Consider the following 22,960-nt stretch of genomic DNA (forward strand, 5'->3'; position numbering starts at 1 on the left):
ACAGAGCACGATTTTAATATGAAAACAGCTGCCCATCTCTTGCTGTTCGTAACGTAGTTAAAAACTACTATTGCTTAATCTATACGTAATATGAAAAGTATTTCACCATATATGTATTTTATAACTTATTAAAATATCCACATATATCCATTTTGTAGAAATGAAAATTTAATTCATCGTCATCACTTCCCTGAACTAAACCGAAGTAAACACTTTTGCTGAGCTTTGCTTTCAAGTTTCATGTTAAACATTTACTAATAAACATGCTAACATTTTATCTACTACTATTATTACTACTGCTAGGTATTATTAGTCGTTGGTTGACCATCGGGCTCAATGAAGTCAATCCTGCGCTGCTCTTCGATGATGGGTCTTCATGTGGTTGATGAGCCCGATACGAGATGCACATGTCCTGGAGCAGTGTGTACACTGGACTCATCGGTTGGTTCTTGCCATGGTGTCGGCGACTTTCGTTCTGCGGCCATCCTCGAAGATTTTGCACCCAATACTAACAGCTGCCACCAGCCAGGTCTATCCTTGACGCAGGACTCAATGTTTGTCACAGACATCGAACAGCATCTCAGGTTCTCGTTGTTGGAGTCTTTGAATCTTTCCAACCAATTTTTCTGTGTCCACAAGATAGAGCTCCATACAAAGTTTGACGTGGTATTCGAGACTCCTCAAAACGGATGACCTGAGTTGGGCTCTCATGACCATCGCTTCGATACTGGTTAAGCCTGCTCTAACCAGCACTTCTAGGTTCGTCACTCTGTCTTTCCAGCTGACGCCCATAATCCAGCTCACGGCTCTCGTGTGGAAGCGCTCAAGTTGCTTGATGTGCTTCTTGCATGTTGTCCAGGTCTCACAACCATGTATGAGGCTTCTTAGCACAACTGCTATATACACCTTTATCTTGGTGGACAGTTTGATATTCATGTGATTCAACACGAGAGAGCGGAGACGTCCTAATGATTGATAGACGCTGCTGATTCTTGCCGTTATCTCTTTGTCTAGCGATCCATAGGACGACGTGATGCTTCCAAGGTACTTGAAGTGATCGACAGCTTTCAGATGGGTGTGTTCGATAGACACAATCAAGGGGCGAGTTATGGTGCCTGGGACAGGTTGGTGAAGTACCTTTGTCTTGTTCAGACTGATAGTGAGTCCGAAGAGTCTCGAGGCTTCTGCGACGCGAGTAACGATGATCTGGAGATCTGCTTCCGTGTGTGCCATGAGAGCACAGTCATCCGCGAAAGTGCTTTAAGAATACGTTTCTCCATTGTTTTGGACCAGGCATTCAGTCGGCGAATGTCGAAGGGAGAGCCATCCAGTATGTACTTTATGTACACTCCTTTCTGGAGATCACGTGTAGCATGGTCCAAGACACATGTAAAGAATAGGTTGAATAATACGTGGGCGAGAAAGCAACCATGCTTCACGCTGTTAGAAGTGTTGAATGGCTTGGAGACATCCCCCTTGTAGAGGACGAGTCCCGTCATGCCGTCGTGGAAAGATCTGATCATCTTAATGAACTTTCTAGGGCAACTGACTCGTGCTAAGATGACTCATAGTACATCTATGTTGATCGTATCGAAGGCCTTTGTGAGTTCTATGAAGACATCGTAGAAGTTCATGTTTTGTTCAATGCACTTTTCCTGTATTTGTCTCACTGCGAAGATCATTTCGATCGTGCTCCGATCTGGTCTGAAGCCATATTGGGCCTGCGACCGTATGGTTTCTGAGACATTACCGACCAGATGCGAGCCATAATCTTGCCTGTAATCGACAGAAGTGATATTCCTCGATAGCTGTCACAGACTGCTTTGTTCCCTTTGTTTTTGTAGAAGGTGACAATCATTGCGTCTTTGAACTCCTGCGTCATGGACTCCTCCTCCCAAATGATGATAATGATGCTATGCAGTGCCTCAAGTACCTTATGGCCATCTACTTTGAAGTGTTCAACAGGAATTACATCCGCGCATGAAGCCTTGCCTGAGCTGACGGCTCGCTCGATATCTTCAGTGGTAGGGGGCAAGTCCAGGTCCGAGATAGTTGGCTTCCTAAATGTGTGTCTAACGCTACAGAGTCTACGTTGGAGGGCATGTTCAGTAGGATGGAGAAGTGTTTCTTCCACCTTTCGGTGATACTCTCGTTGAGCAGAGTGGTCCAGTCAGAAGAGATTAGCGGGGTGCTGCAGGCTTTCGACGGTCTACAGATGTCTTTCAGGGACCTGAGAAACTCTCTAGAGTTGTTAGTGTCTGCGTAATGATGGACTTCATCTACTTTGCGGTAGCACCAGCTAGTTTGCATAATGCTGAGTTCTCTCTGAACTTTGCATTGCACGTGTTTGAAGCGATCACGTTTTGAGACTGAGTCAACGTCGTTCTGCCATTATATATAGACCTCTCGCTTTTGTTAAAGGAGGATGCTTATAACTTTGTTGTTTTCGTCAAACCAGTTTTGGTGGACGTTACTTTCGGGTCATATGATGACCTTCGCAGACTTACTCAACATGTCCTTGAGCTGGTTCCAGTTTGAGGTTGGGTCACCAGTCAGAGGTCCATGCGTAGTCAGTAGGTTTTCAATGTGAGCTTTATATTGTTCTCTCACCTGTGGATGGTTCAGCCTTGCGGTGTTGAGCTTGAATCGGGTAAACTTCGTCTTTTTGCGATGTGGCGGGACAATGGATAGTCCTGACTAATCGGTGGTCCGTCCAGCACTCTGTTCCCCTCAATGATTTTGTTACCCTTACATCGTGGACATCTCTGTTACGGACGATGATATAGTCGATCAGATGATATTGTTCGGATCTGGGGTGTATCCAAGTCGCTTTATACTTGCTCTTCTGACGGAAGAGTGTGTTAGAGATAGATTATTCTCTGAACACATCGACAGTAGAAGCAGCCCATTTGTGTTCATTTGTTCGATTCCATGCTGTCCCAATACTCCATTTCAGCTTTCGTAGTCCTGGCCCACTCGGGCGTTAAAATCGCCAAGTACGACGAGTTTGTCGCAAGCTGGGGTAGCTTTTATGATGGCATCAATACTTTCGTAGAAGGCCTCCTTGTCTTCTTTGCTGCTGGTCAACGTGGGTGCATACGAACTGATGATGGTGATATACCGTGACTTAGAGAGGGGTAACGCGGAGTTGAATTAAGCGTTCGTTCACATGCGTAGGAACCACTCGGAATTGACAAAAAAGTGCCGTAGGAATGGCAAAACTGACTCCGTTGATTAATTGCTCATCTTCTGTTTTCTCCTTCCAGAAGAAGGTGTAGCCACCCTCTGGTTCAGATACAGATCCTACATAGGCTAGACGTGCCTCTCTAAGAGCGGCATTGTCAATCTTGTATCGGCCTAGTTCTCTGGCTATGAGGGCTATTCTTCTCTGAGGCCTGTGTGTATCTTCTTTTTTTCATGAATGTGCGTACGGTTTAGGTACCGAGAATGAGTTTTGTTAGTTTATGCTTATGGTGTCGACCGCATTACATTACATTAGTTTATAGGAGAGGCAATTTTTAGGACACATTTTCTAGTCCATTACCTTACTAGGGTAAGCAGTGCTGACTTAAACTGGGCTGCTCAGTCGCCTTGAATGCTGCCGGACTTCCTTGCTCTCCTGGCTCAAAGAAACACGACCACTTGTCCACAGACCACCTCCGTGTAGGTTTGGAACTACGACTGCCTGTCGCTTCGTCCCTCCCCCCATCGCCGGTGGACTTTGAAGATGCGCAGAGTAGAACGAAAGAAGACGCAGGTGTTTGAGTGAAGAGCGTTACACAAGAAAAACCTGCGCGTGAAGGAGATTATGCAGAAGAAGCTGTTGCGCTGGAGCAACATCACCCTCTCTGCCTTGCTGAACCGCCTTCCTGGCCGTTGGATCTTCTGATTGATCTCATCCGCCCAGTCAGCCGGAGCAGTCTTCGTATGCTGGGTTGAGCAAGTCCCTAAACTCACCGGAAGGATCGAGACCGACCGGCTACCCTCACCAGGTTTAGCCCGCCAATCGAAGCGGTTTCCCTGGGTGTGACCGCTGTCGCATAGAAACGGCTAGTAGGAGCCACAGGTGAGAGTTGGGAATCAGGGGAGGACCAATGTGGATGAACTACCCTTGGGAAGGCATGACATGCTCCAACCATCAGAGGTACTACCTCTCCTAAAGACCCCAAATACCCCAGGTATTAGTAGTACAGATATAAACGAATATGCAATAAAAGATAGTACTGCAGTTTCACTATTACTGCTATCAGCACGATACCTAACTCTAATGTACGAGCAACACATTTAGTGTATATTGAATAAATGTTTGTTCACTTAAAGACATGGTAGAAAACCGCAAATGTTGGTGTATCTTGCACTTTAGTTTTGCTTTTCATTATTAGAATTTATTACCTGTAGTGAAACAAAATTAAGAAATATTATTTATATAGTATGTCCATATTCAAATGTCAAAATCTGCATCTTTGTATGATATAAATATCCATGGAAATACCTATAAGACATAATAAGCACTCTGAGTATATATATATATATATATATATATATATATATATATATATATATATATATATATATATATATATATATATATATATAACTAGAAATACTTCAACATCCATTAACAAAACTTAATAGACATTCTTTGTAATTACTTTTCTAAAACTGGTGAAAAAGATAAGGAATTTCTAGACTCAGACTGGAAACTTCCTCTCTACGTAATCACTTGCAGGCATTACCCAACATCTCCATAGCAACGCAATCATGTGACATAATACGGTCGTAGTATTGTGCACAACCAACGTTGAAACACAAGTGCAAGGCATCATTTATGTTAGGCTGTCCAGGTGCAATTCTCCATCGGCAGCGCAAGGTATAGGAGTGGGGCAATTGACCCTGGGTGCCCTGCGAAATGGGGCGCCGCCAGGAACTTTAGTCTTTGAAGATGAAATTTTCATCATATTTCATCTCACCTTTGTGAAATGGAACATATTGTTCAGAAATGTTATATTTAGATGGGGGACAGAGGTTGGCAACTGACATAAAAACTGTTTTCTGTAGCAAAGTTGGGGCGCAATAAAAGAAGAGCGCCCTCTACTAATGCATAAACTGATGAAATCAAGTTAGCTACATATATTAATAATGAATTTTAAAACTCCGCTATATATCGTTCGTACAATATATACTTCAATCCACAATGCAAGCTTGTAATGACTATGTAGTAAATTAGTTACAAGTGGTAGCAAATTAATAACCGTATGAATAAAACCCGATGAACTTTAGCTATTTTCTATATGACGGGTTTGAAAATTTAACTGTTTCCTAGTCAAATCAATCTATCGAATCTGTCGAAGCCGGCTTTAGTCGTCTTCTGAATTTGTAAATATAAGTTGAAATCACAGGCAATTCAATTTCAAATCTAACATTGCCGCAGACATTATATAAAAACAAAAATGTTCGACGCAATTACAAGAGCTATTATAAAATGGTATAATTGTTGCACTTGTGCGCCAAACTAAAAAAGTTTCCATAATTACAGTGACTATTCACAAAACAATGTTCTTGAATTGTGAGGGGGAAACCCTAAGTAGAAAACAATTACTGCATAAGAAACACAAACTGCAACTATTCTAGCTAGAGTGCTTTTCCCCAGTTCATAAACAATAGCTATTTATTAAATTCACTGTTGACGAATAATGAGTAGGATTCCATTGAATTCAAATTTAATATTCGCTTATCTATTGTTATACTTTAAATCCTACACGTATTTGCAATATATGCAAACTTGACGTTTGCAACAAGCAAGGAAATCTCATGTAATGTGACGTTAAGTATTTATATAACATTTATTAAATTGTAAATTTGAAAGTTACAAAGGTTTACCTAGGAAAACGATAAAATTAAACGTACATATTCGTGTATACATACATACATACATACATACATACATACATACATATATATATATATATATATATATATATATATATATATATAGAGAGAGAGAGAGAGAGAGAGAGAGAGAGAGAGAGAGAGAGAGAGATACAGAGAGACAGAGAGAGAGTAGAAATTTGAAACCAATAGCTTCTTTAAACTTTTGCATGCATATTACTGACAAAGAAGGGACATTAACTTCTGATAAAGGTTGCATGCATAGCGTAAATATGAAGTTAGAAAAGTCAGAAAAATGTGTATTTTACAGCTTTGAAATTGGTTCTTTCATATAGTAATAATAATAATGAGGACTTTGTATAGCGCCTAATCTTTAGAAGCTCTAAGCGCTTTACAACCTTAGACAACACCTATAAGATAAGAAACATAATAATATTATTACAAAAACAAACAACATGAAATTAGAAAAACATTAAAAAATAAAAACATGCTGAGAATATTTCAGGTAGGAAACATTATTAGATCTTTAAGTTTGTTCTTGCAGTCGAAATAAGTGAGTTTTGAGAGCCCTCTTGAATGTGATCACTGTGCCTTTGTGTCAAAGTTCAGTGGGCAATTCATTCCGCGTTGCTGGGCCCTGGTATGCAAAAGAACGCTGTCCATATGACTTTGTTTTCTTAATGGCAATAATGAGTATACGATTGTCAGAAGCGGAGCGTAAGTATCTTAGGTTAGTGTTTCTTTTGTTCCAAGATAATATAGTGTCATCAAAAAGTCATACACTTGTAAGTCCTAATGTTGATTAAATCATGAACTCGAGGTATCATTGATTTGAAATTGAAGTGGATACTTTGACAAAGGCGGGACAATAACTTCTGATAAAGTTGCATATATGGCGTACATATGAAGTTAGAAAAGTCAGAAAAATGTGCATTTTGCTTCTTTGACATTGGTTCTTTCATATGAAAGTTAGTGTTGCTTGTGTTCCAAGATAATATAGTGTCATTGAAAAGTCATACACTTGTAAGTCCTAATGTTGATTAAATCATGCACTCTGTGTGTCATTGATTGGAAATTGAAGTGGATACTTTGATTTGGCAAAAACAACTTGGTTTATTGTTCGTTAATTGCTTTCATTGGAATTGTATTAAGAGACACGAACAGAGCCAACGAGTTATGGTTTGGGAGGTATAGATTCCAAAGAAGTTACAAAGAATCTATATCTGAAACTATTATAAAACTCACGGTTGAGCCATATATCTGTATGCATTTCCATAAGAAAAGCTTTATGAGGTACACTTTATAATGTAATATATAAGTGTCACCCTATCTATTCAAAATTAAATATGTAAATATAGCTAAGGTAATGCTAGTGTTTCCTTATTTTACAATTTTCTTGTGCGAGCACACTTATAACAGTCAAAACGATCCGGGGTGCACACATATCAACACTTCAAGATAACATTGCTTCCTGAACGAGAAAACTCGATTTATGACATCAGTAAATACCTGTCCTTACAACACCCACTTTAAAACGAGAGGCGTAGAAATATTTCAAACACGGAAGACGAATTAATCCATGTGACTCAACAGTTTTAAACTTATCAAGTACGTAGGTCTTGTCCCTCTGTGTGTGTGTGTGTGAGAGAGAGAGAGAGAGAGAGAGAGAGAGAGAGAGAGAGAGAGTATCGCCACTAAAATAAAGAATATTGTAAAAAGAACATCTTTCATTTCCAGTAACAGGGTAACAAACGCCAGTAGTTTCATCGAATAAGAGAACTCAGAGTCTAACAAATGGCCCCGTAGTCAATCATATAAGCTATTAAATTTAAACAATTTTCAAGCGACATTTTTTATTTCATAAGTGACTATCTTAATTTTGAAATGGAACATAAGCAATTTAAAGTTACCATTTAGGTTATATTTAATCTTCAACGGTTACTAGGGTTGATATTGATTTTGTGAACAAACTAAAATCTTTTTTTTATATTCTTCATCGGTTACTAGGGTTGATATTCATTTTGTGAACAAACTAAAATCTTTATTTTATACTACATTTTGCGACAAAAATAATAAAAATACATAATTCTGATTTTAAATATAGCAAATAACGAATGGACAGACAATGTCAATGAGAAATACATGGAAAGCTAAAAATGCTCATATCTTCCTTGATAGTATCATTCCACACAATGTCCAGTGCAACCGGCATATGAACACAAAACTAACTTTTCAAATTAAATTAAACCACCTCTCACATGTAAAATACATCATGTGAAGAAACTTGAAGACGGTCCATATTCAGTATAGTCCTTTGGATACCTACTTATAGAGAATTGCCAACTGGACGTCTACTTGTAGATTGTATCAACGCTATCAATGCTTAATGTTACGCATTCCCGAGGTTGCAAAAGCAGTTGGGACTGCAACGCCTGGTGGTCGCGCAGGACACACAAATTTACAATTTCAACTGGTAGTGTTACCAGGTCTCAGTAAACGGCAGTTTTGACACTAGTTGACCCTACAATGCAGTTCTCATTCTATACGAAGCAGTGAATGTTTACAATATAATTCAGCGCCAAAGTGCTGAAGAATCACTGATCCATAAAAACAGACTCCACCGACCCGCCCTGATTCTATATGATCAAAATCATTATATAAATATAAATGAATACTAAGCGAACCAATACATATTATTAGAAATATCAAAGTGTGAAATTATTAGTAAATAGTCCAGTTACCTGCAACATCCAAAGCCACACGTTAGCAGCGGGTGTTTCATGCAACAAAACGTCCGCCTTGCACCAGATTGAGGTTTTGCACTAGTTTAACCTTACAATTAAGTAATCAATCTTACCGCTGCCAAAACGATACTAAATATGGAATCTGGAAGGCAATAAACACGGAGTTATAATAGTTTAATTTTACTGTAACTCAGGCTAATTAATAATGTTCAGTAATTATTTTGGTTATAACTGTGTAAACACTGCGTTTTAAACTTGTAAAAAATATTCTCATGGTGAAATGCTTGGACATCATGTTCGTTAGAAACGCACCATCAATACTTATCGTATTTGATCTCTTCCGAACAAATCCTACTGTAACAGATAGCAATGTTTTTGTCAATGTTGACCTTATAACCAACATATTTCAATAAATTATCTATCAAGGCAATTGTCATGAATCGTTCACACATTGTATTACTGAACTTCGGAGTGCATCGGTGCAGCATAAATATAATGCACAAGATGTTCAAAATGTTTGTGTGAGGTTCACGGGTCGGCACAATGTAAGAATCGAACACGTCAGTCATGGGAGGATATAATTATATATATATATATATATATATATATATATATATATATATATATATATATATATATATATATATATATATATATATATATATATACAACATTATCTATAATCAACGACCGTTTGTGTCTTCTAAAAATCTGATAAATAATAATAATAATAATAATAATAATAATAATAATGATAATAATAATAATAATGATACAATGTAAATGGTGAGCTTATACTTCCTGATTTAAAATCGATTTCTGTCCCACCAATTCAGTCACATTCTTTATTACGTTTAGGCAATGGTCCCAATAAATTATGGCAATCAGATGTGTTGGGAAGTTCAAGCATAATGTCTCGAATGTTACCGATCGTTAAGTTTACTTTGCTATTCAAGTTAGTGATTTCTAGGTGATAAATTACTCTAGCGTCTCTAAGTTTTTTAAAAGAAGTATTTGTAGACTAAAGTTTCATTCTTAGGTTAATCACAACGAATTTAATAGAGGTATGAAAAAGGCGGCCAAAATGGTTCATTCTTTTCATGGTCTTCACCTTTTATATTGAAATAAAATGTAATTGATATATATGAAACTGAAGCTGAATGAATTCGTATTTAACGAAATATTCGCGATTGGCCTTAGATAAGCATACATATAAATTGCGTTAAACATTTTCTTCAGTATGTATATAGTATTGCGAAATAACAAAAATATATTGACAAATCATCAAAGCAGTTGACTGAATAAATCGTAATATTTAAGTTATCAAGGTTTAAAACTTTATCAGGGAATGTAACTCGTCTCCGAATGAAAGTCTTTATGTATATGGTATAACAGATGTAATGCTTACATTGTGAGAAATTCAACCTTTTTAGTAGATCTCTAAAGGTAGAATTTTAAATGCTGCTCAAATTATACAAATAAATATGTACATGTGTTTCAGTTTTCTTCTACACGTTCTATCTAACTTGCAATAACATTTTCAACGATTTGCGCAAAAAGAATATGATACAAATATATGAGATCTCTTCCATGATAGGATCAAGATTCACGAAGATGAATTTTTTCATGAATGCTTTCTCCTTTTAGAACCTTTACGAATAAATCCATCCAAACATTCTGAATATATTTTGATAAATGTTTCACATTTATGTATATCAAGCTGTTTCATTTATTCGTTATTTTTGTTTTTATATCGCTATTTCACTTTAGCAGGTATATTTGGAAATTATTTACTATTATATAGCAATCTAATACGGGATGGCACACCATTTGTTTGACGTAAAAAGAGGATTCATATTGTAAATTCTGTATTATTCTTCAACTTAGTTTTGCAGTACATAAATATAATTCCGACATTAACGGTTATCTTATAACTTCATCAATATAGTATATATTAGTTGTATTTTGATTTATGGTAAATACTTTAATGTACTCTTTAAACTCAGTTGATACCACTAGCAAAGCTTTAATTTGTTAGTCACGTGTCAGTTCTTGCAGTGTGGTGTATCACTCTCACGTTTACAAATATTTTAAATGAATTTAAGGAAGTAAATGATGTATTGTTTAATAAGATTAATGAAGTAAGTCTCAAGGTAAGGGCTTTGTCTGTAGGTTATACATTGATGCACTTTGTCCAATCAAACAAACGTAACAGAACAACCGTTAGCATTGGGTTTAATCTAGGTTGATGACGCATATACGAACCGATACGCACACAGAACAAAAAGTGATAGCTATATTGAAGTTCCGCCATGGCTTGCTCCACACAAAGATGAATTACATCTCCATATGAAAAAATGTTAGAATGATGAGATATCAGTAGTGTTATATAGGGGGTTTCTTCGCCAAATCCCTATTTTTGAACTTGGACGACCAGCATGATTTTACCCCTTGATCCTCCCCCGTGTTATCAAGACCTATTTGAAAACGACTTTTTTTGAGGCAACAAAATTCATTTCATCATTGGTTACCAGCCCGGGACTATCATGAAAATCATCATCGTTGTCGAACAAAAAAAAAACGGGTTGACTCAGAAACATTCCTTACACAAGACTACTGCGTTTTTTTGTACATGAGATAGCCTGCGAGTTTTCGAGATATGTTTAAACATCTCAGCTCTTGCTATTATGTAACTCTCATCATCATGACTAAACAAGTACAAGTTGATCTTGTCGCTGATGAGAGATACAAGTTGAAAAATCTTGATATAAGTTTCGTGAAAAATTATTGTCTTGTTGACATAACAATATTGTTTAGCTCATTATCAACTGTAATCTTAATATACTTGTCCTGCGATATTGAATTATAAAGATTATCTATGACATTGGAAAGTGATCGAAGTAAGTTTTTCAAAATAATCTGAATCCTCTTTACCAACAAGAAACAACTTGGTATAGGTTCTGTTTTTGAAATATTTTACTAAACATCTCATTGCCAAGCGTACTCGTCATATGCTTTCCCTGGAAAAGAATTCTCTTCATCTTTAACGAACTATCCTCTGCTGTAATATCTTCTATATTTAATATTTCTCATACAATTTACCGAATACTGCTTTTCATATTTTACATCTCTGTTAGGTGTTATATCAACGAGCAAATCGTCTTTGACTCGTAGTTCTTGTATCAGATTCAACATAATGAAGTTTTCACCTCTGCGATACGCTTGAAGCTGTTTTAGAATTTTGTTGTAGGTAGCTATTGCTATTTTATACAAAGTATTTTTATTCTGGCATTTAGGCTCGATCCTTTTGATTATCGCTAATACCTACTACTGACACTATCAACAATGGTGGATTAGCTGTTCCTCATGCTGATGCTATTCCCGTTGTTGTGAGTAACGTGGGGATGCATTTTAGCACGCCTATTATATTTCTATAATATATTCTAGCGCGCCTTACACAATACAGTTTATTATGGAAATATTACTTGATCATCTCATCACTGTCACTGTCTGATGACTAGATGATATGTGGTTGAAATCGCACACATCTTTTATGCATAATGAAAATACTTCAACAGTATGAAAATTACCATAAAGTGTATATACATCTAGATGATACTGATTCAGCGAAGGGAAGGGTCATCAAGCAAATTTCTATTCTTATTAAATAAATCAGATGATATATCACTATACCTTGGATCCGTGAAAACATCCTCTTTAAAACTTCATATCAGAGGATTAAATACCGTTGATGATACATAAATATCATTAACAATGCTCCTATAAATATCGTCTGTTTCATCGATATAGTAAAGTAAAGCGCTTAAAACTTGTAAGTTGAAATTTTTGAGTGTGAGATACTGATTAAGGATTCCATATGCTGTTATACAATTAATACAGCAAATATCATTGACAGGTAATTGTAGGTAACTAGCGAAGAGATTTTATTTTCTATCTTTCTGATCTGTCAACAATTTTCCTGCATCTTTCTTATAGTTTTTTAAAAGCAATATGTTTACGCATATCATGCACATTATAAATTACATCATCGATACAATTATTCATACTGGTTATTTCATCAAGTGTATGATAAAATATATCTCGATCAACATCACTGTATGGGCCACGAGTGGCCGAGTGGTCTAAAGCGATCTCCGTTACTGATCACTGCCATCTCACCTCTGTCTGCGTGGGTTCGAGTCTCGGATTCAGCCAATGTGGGTATGTGAGAAAGCTTGCCAGTAGCTTCTCGTGGGTGGGTGGTTCTTTCCGGGTTCTTCCTCCACCATTAACAATTGTATAGCCTATCGTGTGCTGAAAAATGGCGTTAAACCCTACAACAACAACAACAACAACAACATCACTGTAAGGCTCAATCGACTCAGTATTAGATACTGTCCTAATGATGCGTTTATCTGATGAATAGGATATTTGTATTATCATTGCTCGTGATAGAGCCTATCTACGGCTTCGATCAACGTTTCTTTGTCGTAATAGTCCACCTATAGAACAGGACATATTCTGCGTTGGGCAAATGTGTCTCTGAGCTTTCTATTTCTAATCAACTTATTGTTTCTTGTTTCAGGTAGTTTCTCAACCTCAGGATGAATTTTCCTCGTTCATTTTTGTTCTGGTTTCTTTCCATAATGAGATTTTGTTCTAAACATGTTAGATTTGTTTATCGTTCAATGATTTTATTTGTTTGGCTCAAGCAACGTCTTTGATAAGAACGACTCAACTTTACATCGTTGTACCTCACATTTGCTTGGAGGACAGTATTTACTGATGATATAAAAGTCTTTGATATCATCTTTCCGTTGAGGACCTCTCATCAAAGCAATCATTACAAAATTGTCTTTGTTTTCTTGTAGATCAGGTGAGTTTAAAGTTGAACATTTCATTTTTGCAATCTTATTTCATGCTCGAGTTTCTTCAGCACTCTCTCGGTCTAGCTGATCAACATCAGCTACTGTTATTTCTGTTTTCAGATTAAGTATAGCTCTGCAAAACTCTGTTGCGACTATGATCGACGGAGGGTCAACATACATTACAATAACAATCACAATAGATCTTCTAATGTATATATCTGTAACATTGTTTGACTCGGGTAAGGACATTTTGCTTTGACGATAAATATCCAAAAAGAGATACTTGTTAACCGTGTTAGCATTAGCGATGGTGAATTGTTTACTCGTTGAAATATAAACATTTTTCTCGGTGTATAACCCTGTATAACGTTGTTCAGGTTGAATTATCGTTTGATCCCTCTAAGTTCCAGTTGTATATGCAGCCAACAACAACATTTAATAGACCAAGTAGTTTAAATTTCCACACTGCAACAGCTGCTGGGCATTTAATAATAATCCAAACGTTGGTTGTTTCTCCGTATGTGGTCCACCCTTGACCTCCTGATATCGCGCTGTTAAATGAAAAAGCAAAGTTTGGATTATTTCCAGGATATTGTGTAGATGCTGTTGCAACAAAACCCAAATGATTATCTGTCGAATTAACAAGATATGGAATATACTCGACATTACTTTAGTTCTTTTTTGCTATCAGCAGAAACACTATCCATGTACTGCTTATTTGTAAGATCAAATGTAGTAACTGGAACATACATCGTTATTATCGTATTTGCTACCATGTCAATACCACCTGCAATTGTGTCTCACGTTTTTGGGCGTAAAGTACGTCTGCGATGGGTAAGATGCATCTACGTAAGATTTATTTGTGAGATATGACCCGGTGACAGGTGAATACGTATATGTTATTTTATTGGAGCCCATGTGCAACGTTCCAGTCCTCGTATCACCAGATTTTGCTACTCGTAGTGCAGTGTGTCTTGCTATCATATCGTCGACGTAAATCTTGTTTGGCAAATTTGATGTTGTTGTTGGTAACCCAGTTGATGTTTTTTTTATAGATTACTTTTCACTGTGTGGCCGGATTTCAGCACGAACGTTTGTTTAAAAAATTTTACATTTGTTGCCCAGTCATCTTTGGACAACGGAGTATTATCAAACTAAGTATTGTATATCACTTTACCACCCATGTCTTCAGACCCTGTCGTTGCGCCTCCAATAAGCTTCAGGTAAGCTGTTAAAAATCAGTTTAGTTGATCGTACGATATTGCATGTTACTCGACTCAGAGAAAGATCTGATGGAAGTACTATACATTTTACTGCCGTTGGTGAATAGCATCGTATCAGTTACAATAGGTTTTACTTATTTTTGTATTTGCCACCGTGTTGAGTGATTGATACTTACTGCCTAACTAACATTTTGATTGGCTGGTGAATAACACGTTTCCAGGTTTATTTTTCACTTACCTGTCATGTTTACAGCACAGGTTATTATTCCACCAGCAATTGGAAGTTTATCTGATACAGCTGTGGTTAGTTGGCTGTAACGTACAGCCTGTGTGTTATCAACGTTGTTTAAGGGATATGATATGAAAATGTTTTTGTTTTTGTTTTCCGCTATGTTAATATTACCTGTCATTGTGCCACTAGTCAACGACAACTTGTTACTGTCTAGCGTTGTTAGTTGATTATAGCTACCATCTTGTGTATTACCCGCGTTGTTTAAAGGATATGATGTGCTAAGATTTGTTATCATGTTTACTGACATATTTATGTTACCGGCAATTGTCTGTTGCTGAACGACAACTTGATTTCCGGTCATGGTATCACCCGAACGCTCGAGAGAGTTTGTTAGATCTAATTTTTTCGTATTTGTAGTTTTTTCAACATTAGATGAACTACTGACAAACGTTTCATATTGTGTGTAGTAGCTCAAGTTATTTTATTATATCTAATAAAATGTTGTGCACATTCTACATACAAGAAGATCAATATCAATTGGATCTCAAAGTTTGATCGCCGAGTTTAGAACACTTTACGAGATACTTCACTTTTACGTATCGAAACGTTCCGAACGGGCAATTTGGTCAACTGCTGATGCTGAAATAACCTGGACGCTAAGAGTTGTTCCAGCTAATGCACGTTACGCTTATGCGCTGATAACATCTGACAGGTACATTATATTAGATGTTGTGCGAAGAAATATAGACTGCTAGCAGTCCAACGTAAAGCACTCTAAGTTTATGTATCGTAATAAGATACGTAATGAAATACATTTTACATGAGATTAACTTGTCGCATAACCAAGTTATAAAAATGGCAAGAGATTTTGACAAACTAAGAGTGGTTTCACTAAAAGTAGATTTTAATCTTACTGAAACATCAACACAATTGCTACTAACAGCACAAATCACCGCATTTGCTAAACATGGTGGATCTATAGGAACGGTGATATAGACTATGGTAAAGACATTACTGCCAAACATATCACCATAACTTGGAACAGTAGGTCTAGCTACGGCATCAGGTTTTATCTCAGGGGCATCATTAAAAAAAAATGTGTCCGGTGACGGAGTCACCGGTGGTGGTATTTGTAAGGTGCTAGCACCTCAGTTATATCTGCTTCATAATTATAAACAATGCCAACGACACGAGCATGAAAAAAAACAAACAACCAACACCACCGCATCAAAACATGTATACCAAAAAAGGCTTTTTCATAGGCCTGCTACTGGCACGAATAGCAGGAAGTCTGTAACCAGATATGCTTGGAATAGGAATCGGACTGCAAAGTTGTCAGATGCGAAGACATGACACCGACATCGTGAAGTTGGACTGCAAGCAGTCGAGGAAGCGGATTAAACAACTTTGAGATTACTAACATATTCAAACAGATAGAAACGATATCGGAGCTATTTCAAACTTGGACAACTACCTGTCCCATTTCAAGTCACTCTATCACAAGCGATCCCAGTTCAAAGCACTCCGTGTATCACAGTCCGACCATCACAAAATAAAATCGCTAGCGCGGACCGAGAGCGGTCCACAAGCTGTGTCATCAATATCCAAGATTTTAACGATGGATCTGGTGCCCTCTGAGTTACACCTTACAATACAAACTACATCGATTCTTTTAATTCCTCCTTCGAGTGATGTTATCAAACAGTACATTCAATCTAGGATGCAAGCATCCGAAACAAAAAATAAAATAAGCTGTTATTCTAATCAGCTTCAGCCAGTTGGAACTGCAGGTAGTGGATGTCATTGTTAAATGTTTATCAAACATATATCGAAGCATGGCGATGTTTTAATGTTTAGTCTGCAATGTTATCCTTATCCTAGTGACAACAATGATCTTAGAATTATTACAGAGTGCTAGCACTTGTAGTTCTATGCGCCCTATGTCTTAATTTTATTTGACATCCATTATAAAATGGCAAACGTGCTGCATCAAGTGTAGAACTAAAACCGATAATATCAATGAAACGAAAGAAACAACTAGAAACAGCAGATTAACAGTGAAAAGTATTTGTGCGTTATGTAACAAAAGTAGAAGCATGTTTTTACAGAAGGATAAATCTGTGACGTAGTTTTAGCCAATGGAAGCATCGAGTGATTGCATCACATGTGATAAAGAATGTTATTTTAGTCGATAACTGAGATTTACTGTTGAAAAGTTTTGATTGTGACCAAGATAGGATAAGATCGTAACATATTGCCAACGATGTAATAACCGAGCTGTCATCGGATCAGGACAGGACATATATAAAAGTGTTGGTAAATTACCGATACCTGCCTGTTTTGGACATTACCCGGACATAAATATATCGGGCCTTATAATCCACTTCATCAGCAACCTGATGAATATGATAATCCGTTACCAGGACAAGAACCTTACAATAGCGTTGATTCGATTGCAATTATCCGGGTTGTGACAATGTCATGCTTAACGAGAGACGACAGATAAAACCAATTAATATGTGAGAAAGATTTGACCGGAGACTTGTGCAAGGTATTATTGGAGCAAAATATAAACTTGGCATCGGGATGCAATCCCCGATGCCTGAACAACTTGCTCCTAAGACGCTAGAGTCTGAGCAGCTGGATGATCAGGCCATTGATAACAAAAATACTTACTAAACATCGTCGGTCTTTTTGTAACTATGCATTTAGCGTTTCTGCTGCTGATAAAAGTGGATCTACTATAACAAATGCGATAAGAGATATAATAGTTAAGATAGTGTCGGACCCCTCATTAAGCATAGTTTTTTAACAGACAGTTCGAGCAGTTTCTGAAACAGAATAATATAAGGAAATTGTGACCGGGAATGACGGAAACAGTGTTGTTGTGGAGCGTTTTAATCGCATGCTAAAAGATAAGATCTACAAACACATTACAACAAAAAAAAGCACCACTAACGTATATATTGTTGATCTGCCAAGGAAGCTATCCGAGTAAAATAACGTAACACAATAAAGCACACTGTCCGCACATGGACCAAGTATGTAAAAGAAAACAATTCTTGCAAACGTGAATATGTCCACAGACATAAGGTTAATGTTGGCGATCGTGTACGAGTATCATGGGTAAAGAAAACGTTTGAGAAAGGTTGTAGTCCGAACTGGTCAGAAGAAGTATTTGTTGTAGAAAATGTTCTAATGACAATACATGTAACATACAAACTGAACGATCTTGCGGACGAAGATGTCATATGAAGATTTCACGAACAAGAACTTCAACGAACAATGCAAGACATATTTGTTATCCAGCGTGTTATAAAAACGAGGCGATAAACGTTTAGTTAAATGGCGCTGTCACCTTGATGTTTTTAATAGTTGGATACCAACTAGTCCTATCAAAAAATCTTGTTGTTTTTCAAAAGGACAGACTTAGATATAATAGGTTTACACAGTGATATAAAATACTGTCTTCTTGCTGTGGTCGGATCTGTCATCAGGTTAAGAATCTTCAAACATATGAAGTCAAATTTATATTGTTTTCACGACTGTAAAGTTCTCTGTCCAATCCTCATAAACGGCTTTAGCATGTTCCAAAATATCCCAGTGATGGTAAAATTAAACTTTTTAATCTCGTTGATAAGATGATATTTCACATTGTACCGGGATTGCGCTGCCACATAAACCTGCTGATCTTACGGGACTATATCACGTTTATCAGCAAACTCATCCTCAAAAACAGGAAATATACACAGATAGTTGACGATTAAACTTGAGATTCTTCGAAACGTGATGTTAATCATCTTACTGTGTTGTCACCTGCTTGCAATCTCCGATCTCACTGACAAGGTCAGTTCAAAGATCATCAAGTCGTTTCATCAGAACATCTCTTTTAAAAAACATAACTATTATCTAATTAATGTAATACAATGCCAGAAAAATAAGACGCATCCTCAAAGCTAAAGTTCTAAATATGAATACGTTGCTTGAATCTGTCAGAGAATGTTTTAAAGACGAAAAATAGAAACAAATATGTGAATCTCCTGGCTAAATATGACACTGATGCAACGTTTAGCGTATTACTAACATATTCAGAGGTTGAGGAACTTGATTAACATAAAAGACCTTTTGCTAGATATGATAGAAACACTGTCATGACGTGGATACACTTAAGGATAGATCTGTTATAATGTTGTGTCGATCATTAGATAATATGGAACGTTTTGTTTCTCGAGTTAATGTGACAAATCCTTATCAACATGATGAACGTGTTTCAAATTTACTTCGGGTGACAGCAACGTTGTAGTTCATTTTGAAGTAGAACGAAAATAATCTGATCATTCTCAACAATGTTGAGATCGATCTCATTCTTCGACCTGGTGAGATCTTTGTCGAGTATGACGAAGAAACTTTGAACAAGTATGTCATCTGTTGCTAAACGAACAATGAAGTCACGAACATTTTAAATAGCAAATGCTATGCTTCGTATCGAAAGACAATTCTATCAAAGATCTTTCCTAAAAATGTTGATTTGGTAGTACCGTTAGCAACGTTCTTGATAGACGATGTTTTAATATTAAAATACCTTGCCGCTGCTGATGGAAATGATTTTTATCTCCTGTAATAAAGTTTGTTGCTGTAACAGGTTTAAGAATGTTCAAATTGTTAATATTTTTTAGATTACCTCGCCTTGTATTTTATTCCCACGTAGCAAGGTCAAGAATTTCAAGTCGGCTGCGGCTTGATACCGTGCCTGTGATCTAAAACCAAGCAACTATGAATCAAACCATGAAACAATTCAAGAAAAATCTGTGCGATCTGAAATAAACTTGATTTTTATTAGTTCATCGAAAGACAATTGACACATAATCAAACTTATTAATATTTCCAACAACTTTCTTTGTTTCAACATTCTGATAATACCCTTACTGCTAGCTTCGTAAAAAACGTCAGTCACATGTGATTGAAACTTATCTTCCAAAGGTAAATTAGTGATATTATTGTCTGTAGCATGACCATTGATATGGAAAAAGCGCATCACATCTTGAATATCATTGTTGAATAGTGTCTAGATGCAATCGTGTAAGAAAATACCCTTATGCTCGGTATCATTGACATGTTGTACTTGTTTTGGGTATCCTGTTGGAGTTAGTACTCCAACTTTATTTTTTCGTTCATTGCCGGCTAAGAGATTATATCACCTTATGTCACCGGAATATTGCTTGTTACCTTGCAATATCACTGGATATAAGTGGCTGTTGGTATACATTTTCCATCATGTTCTTATAGTAATCTCCAATCTCTAATTGACAATTGTTTATATCACACTTAATTAAAGATAACCTATAGTAAAAATACAACGATATTGGAAAGAGAGCACGCTATCAGTTAAAAAATGCAACTGAATCTGCTGGATTTGATAACAGCTGGAGATTTGATAATCAACTTGTGCTAACAAGTTTTTCTAGTAAAAACTTGTATAATCTGTTACTGCCAATCGCAAAATCTGAACTTGCCAGATATAAAGATCTGAAGATCAGCGTGCAGTTTCATGTTCGTTTTTCAAAGTTAGGTATCTCATCGGAACAATTCAACAAGAAGAGTTTTATGAGGAACATATCTGATATCGTTGTCAGATGAAATATTTCAGCAAATATGGAAGATGATGGACGAATACACATCATCAGGTTCAGGTTGGAGGTTTGAGTCAATCATATAAATTTTATTCCCTACAATGAAATATAGTCCGGTGAGAAGTAACTCGTATGTCGAGGTGCAAAACAAAATAAATACCTCAAAAAGCTGTGTAAATATCAAGATCATCGACAAGTGTGTCCGATGAGCAATATTATCAACGTTATGTTCAGCACGAGATCATCCTGAACAAACAACGATAAACTTACTGTTCTTTAAGAACCAATGAGCGTGGATCAAGACCTTTAACGGTCTAGTCGGAGTACAGTATAACAAACACAAAAAAAAAGAAATATTTCTATGTTTGATGCTTGCTCAACTATAAGTCTTAGTAAGTATTAGATCGTTATCTCGAGTATTGCTCTAATGTGCATACGGTTAAAATGCCTGGCAAAAACGAAAAGATACTGCAATTAACAAACCACAGACAAAAGATGAATGTGCCCTTTGTTATCTACGCAGTTTTCGAGTCTATTTTACTTCCGGTACTTGGAGCAAAAAATAACTCCGATACATCTTCGGCCAGAAATATACAACAGCGTGTTCCATTTGGAGTTATTTGTACAATTCTTTGTGTTGTTGATAAAAGTTTATCAAAACCTATTTAATTTATCGTAGGACTCATCCTGATATTAGGCTTTTCAGAAGGCTTATCAATGAGGTTTACGTCATCATGATGTTGCTCACTAAGACAACAAATTATTAAGCAATTAACGATAATACACGAAAAATAGGTTGCTGCAGTAGACACGTGTTATATTTGTGATTTACAACTTGGATCTGACCGTGTAGCATATCATTGTAGTATTGATGGTAAGTATCGAGGTCAAGCTCTTGACAAATGTAATTTAAAATTTACTACACCGGATTTGGTTCCTGTCGTATTTCATAATTTTAGATGATACGATGCTCATATCATAGTTGAAGCGTTCGGTAACAAGGATATAAAAAACGGTCTGAAAATTAACAACAACGACAAAATAAAATGTATTCCAAATAACACAGAACAGTATATGTATGTGACCGTCGGCAAGATAAGGTTTATTGTTAATTTACAGTTTATGACATCATCGTTAGAGAAGCTAGCAAAAGGCTAATAAGAAGCTAGCAAAAGGATATGGTAAGTTCAATAATATGATAGAGCATTCCGGTAGAAAATCGAATTTGCTAACTAGAACATATATCTTTGCATACGAGTACCTCGACGATTGGAATAGGTTTAATGAAACAAGTTTATCGTCCAAAAATCGTTTTATTCTCGGTTGAATCTTGAAAGTGTCCGTGATGATGATTATGATTATGCTCAAGCGATTTGGCATTCCTTCGAAAGTAAAAACTTTGGTGAATATCATGATCTGTACCTGATGACAGATGTGTTGTTGATCGCAGATATATTTGAAACTTTTAGAAATAAAGGAATTTGGATGTTAGGCAAATATATAATCCAAATTTATACTGATTGATGACACTTTAATTTAAATACATTCACAAAATCACACGTCAACAAAATCCGTTCCCAGCTTTCCCAAGAGAAACTTTGTACTCGATTGTCATATGTGGCAATGACACGTCTTGGCGTCCGTAATACATACATATATCAACAGTAGCCACGTTTTAATTAGGTTGACACAATTACGGTCATTTTTAATAGAGTGTATACATAATATTCGTTCAACTAATAAGTTCTTAACGTCACTTTCCAAATAATCGTGTTGCTAACATAATTGCATATGGGTGAAAAACCTTTTTTTTCAATTCCGAAATAAAAGTATACGTTTTATTGCCAAAGTTCTTCGCGTGTATCTTGAGAGCATCCGGACATCAAGGCATATATAATGCGAAAACGTATAACTTATTTTGAAAAGTCTTTAAAGTTTTGTTTTACTACATTTGAGATAGACCTCTTCCCTGGATTTGATTTGGACCATTGTCATCCTGGTGTTCTATGATATGCTTACTGTTACGGTCATCAAATAATATTACTTTTATATTATAGTTTTATTTGAGTCTTTTGGTTAGTTTTAGTTTTCTATCCTGTTGCTGCTATGTACTATAAGAAGAGTACATACATGTTCTTCTTCCATTCATAATAAGACAAGAATGAGTTGAATGCATAAAAGGATCTCATCATGTGATTTTGTAAGGACATCCGCACTATAGATTTGTCATTACAGCCCAAGCTGATCATTGGCTACATTATTCATTCGTCAAGTGTTAACTGTTAAGATATTTCGCAATATGAAAACAAAAATTATTACCTGGAATTAAATTGCAGCGATTTCGAGTTCTTTATCTGCTGCGTATAATTTGGGT

General features: G+C 36.5%; 1 protein-coding gene across 1 annotated transcript; it reads right to left on the reverse strand.

The window, feature by feature from the left end:
• Window positions 1-549: 549 nt before the first annotated feature.
• LOC149797061 (uncharacterized) lies at window positions 550-1,233 on the reverse strand. Its single transcript, XM_089960702.1, has one exon. It carries the CDS (start codon window positions 1,231-1,233, stop codon window positions 550-552), a length of 684 nt encoding a protein of 227 aa, XP_089816828.1.
• Window positions 1,234-22,960: the final 21,727 nt, after the last annotated feature.

The sequence above is a fragment of the Sinohyriopsis cumingii genome, chromosome 6 (assembly GCF_028554795.1).
Source record: "Sinohyriopsis cumingii isolate HCF-2022 chromosome 6, ASM2855479v2, whole genome shotgun sequence".
NCBI classification, from domain to species: Eukaryota; Metazoa; Mollusca; class Bivalvia; order Unionida; family Unionidae; genus Sinohyriopsis; species Sinohyriopsis cumingii.

Coding starts and splice junctions, on each gene's coding strand:
- LOC149797061 (XM_089960702.1), bottom strand. CDS start 1,233: ATGGCACACACGGAAGCAGATCTCCAGATCATCGTTACTCGCGTCGCA.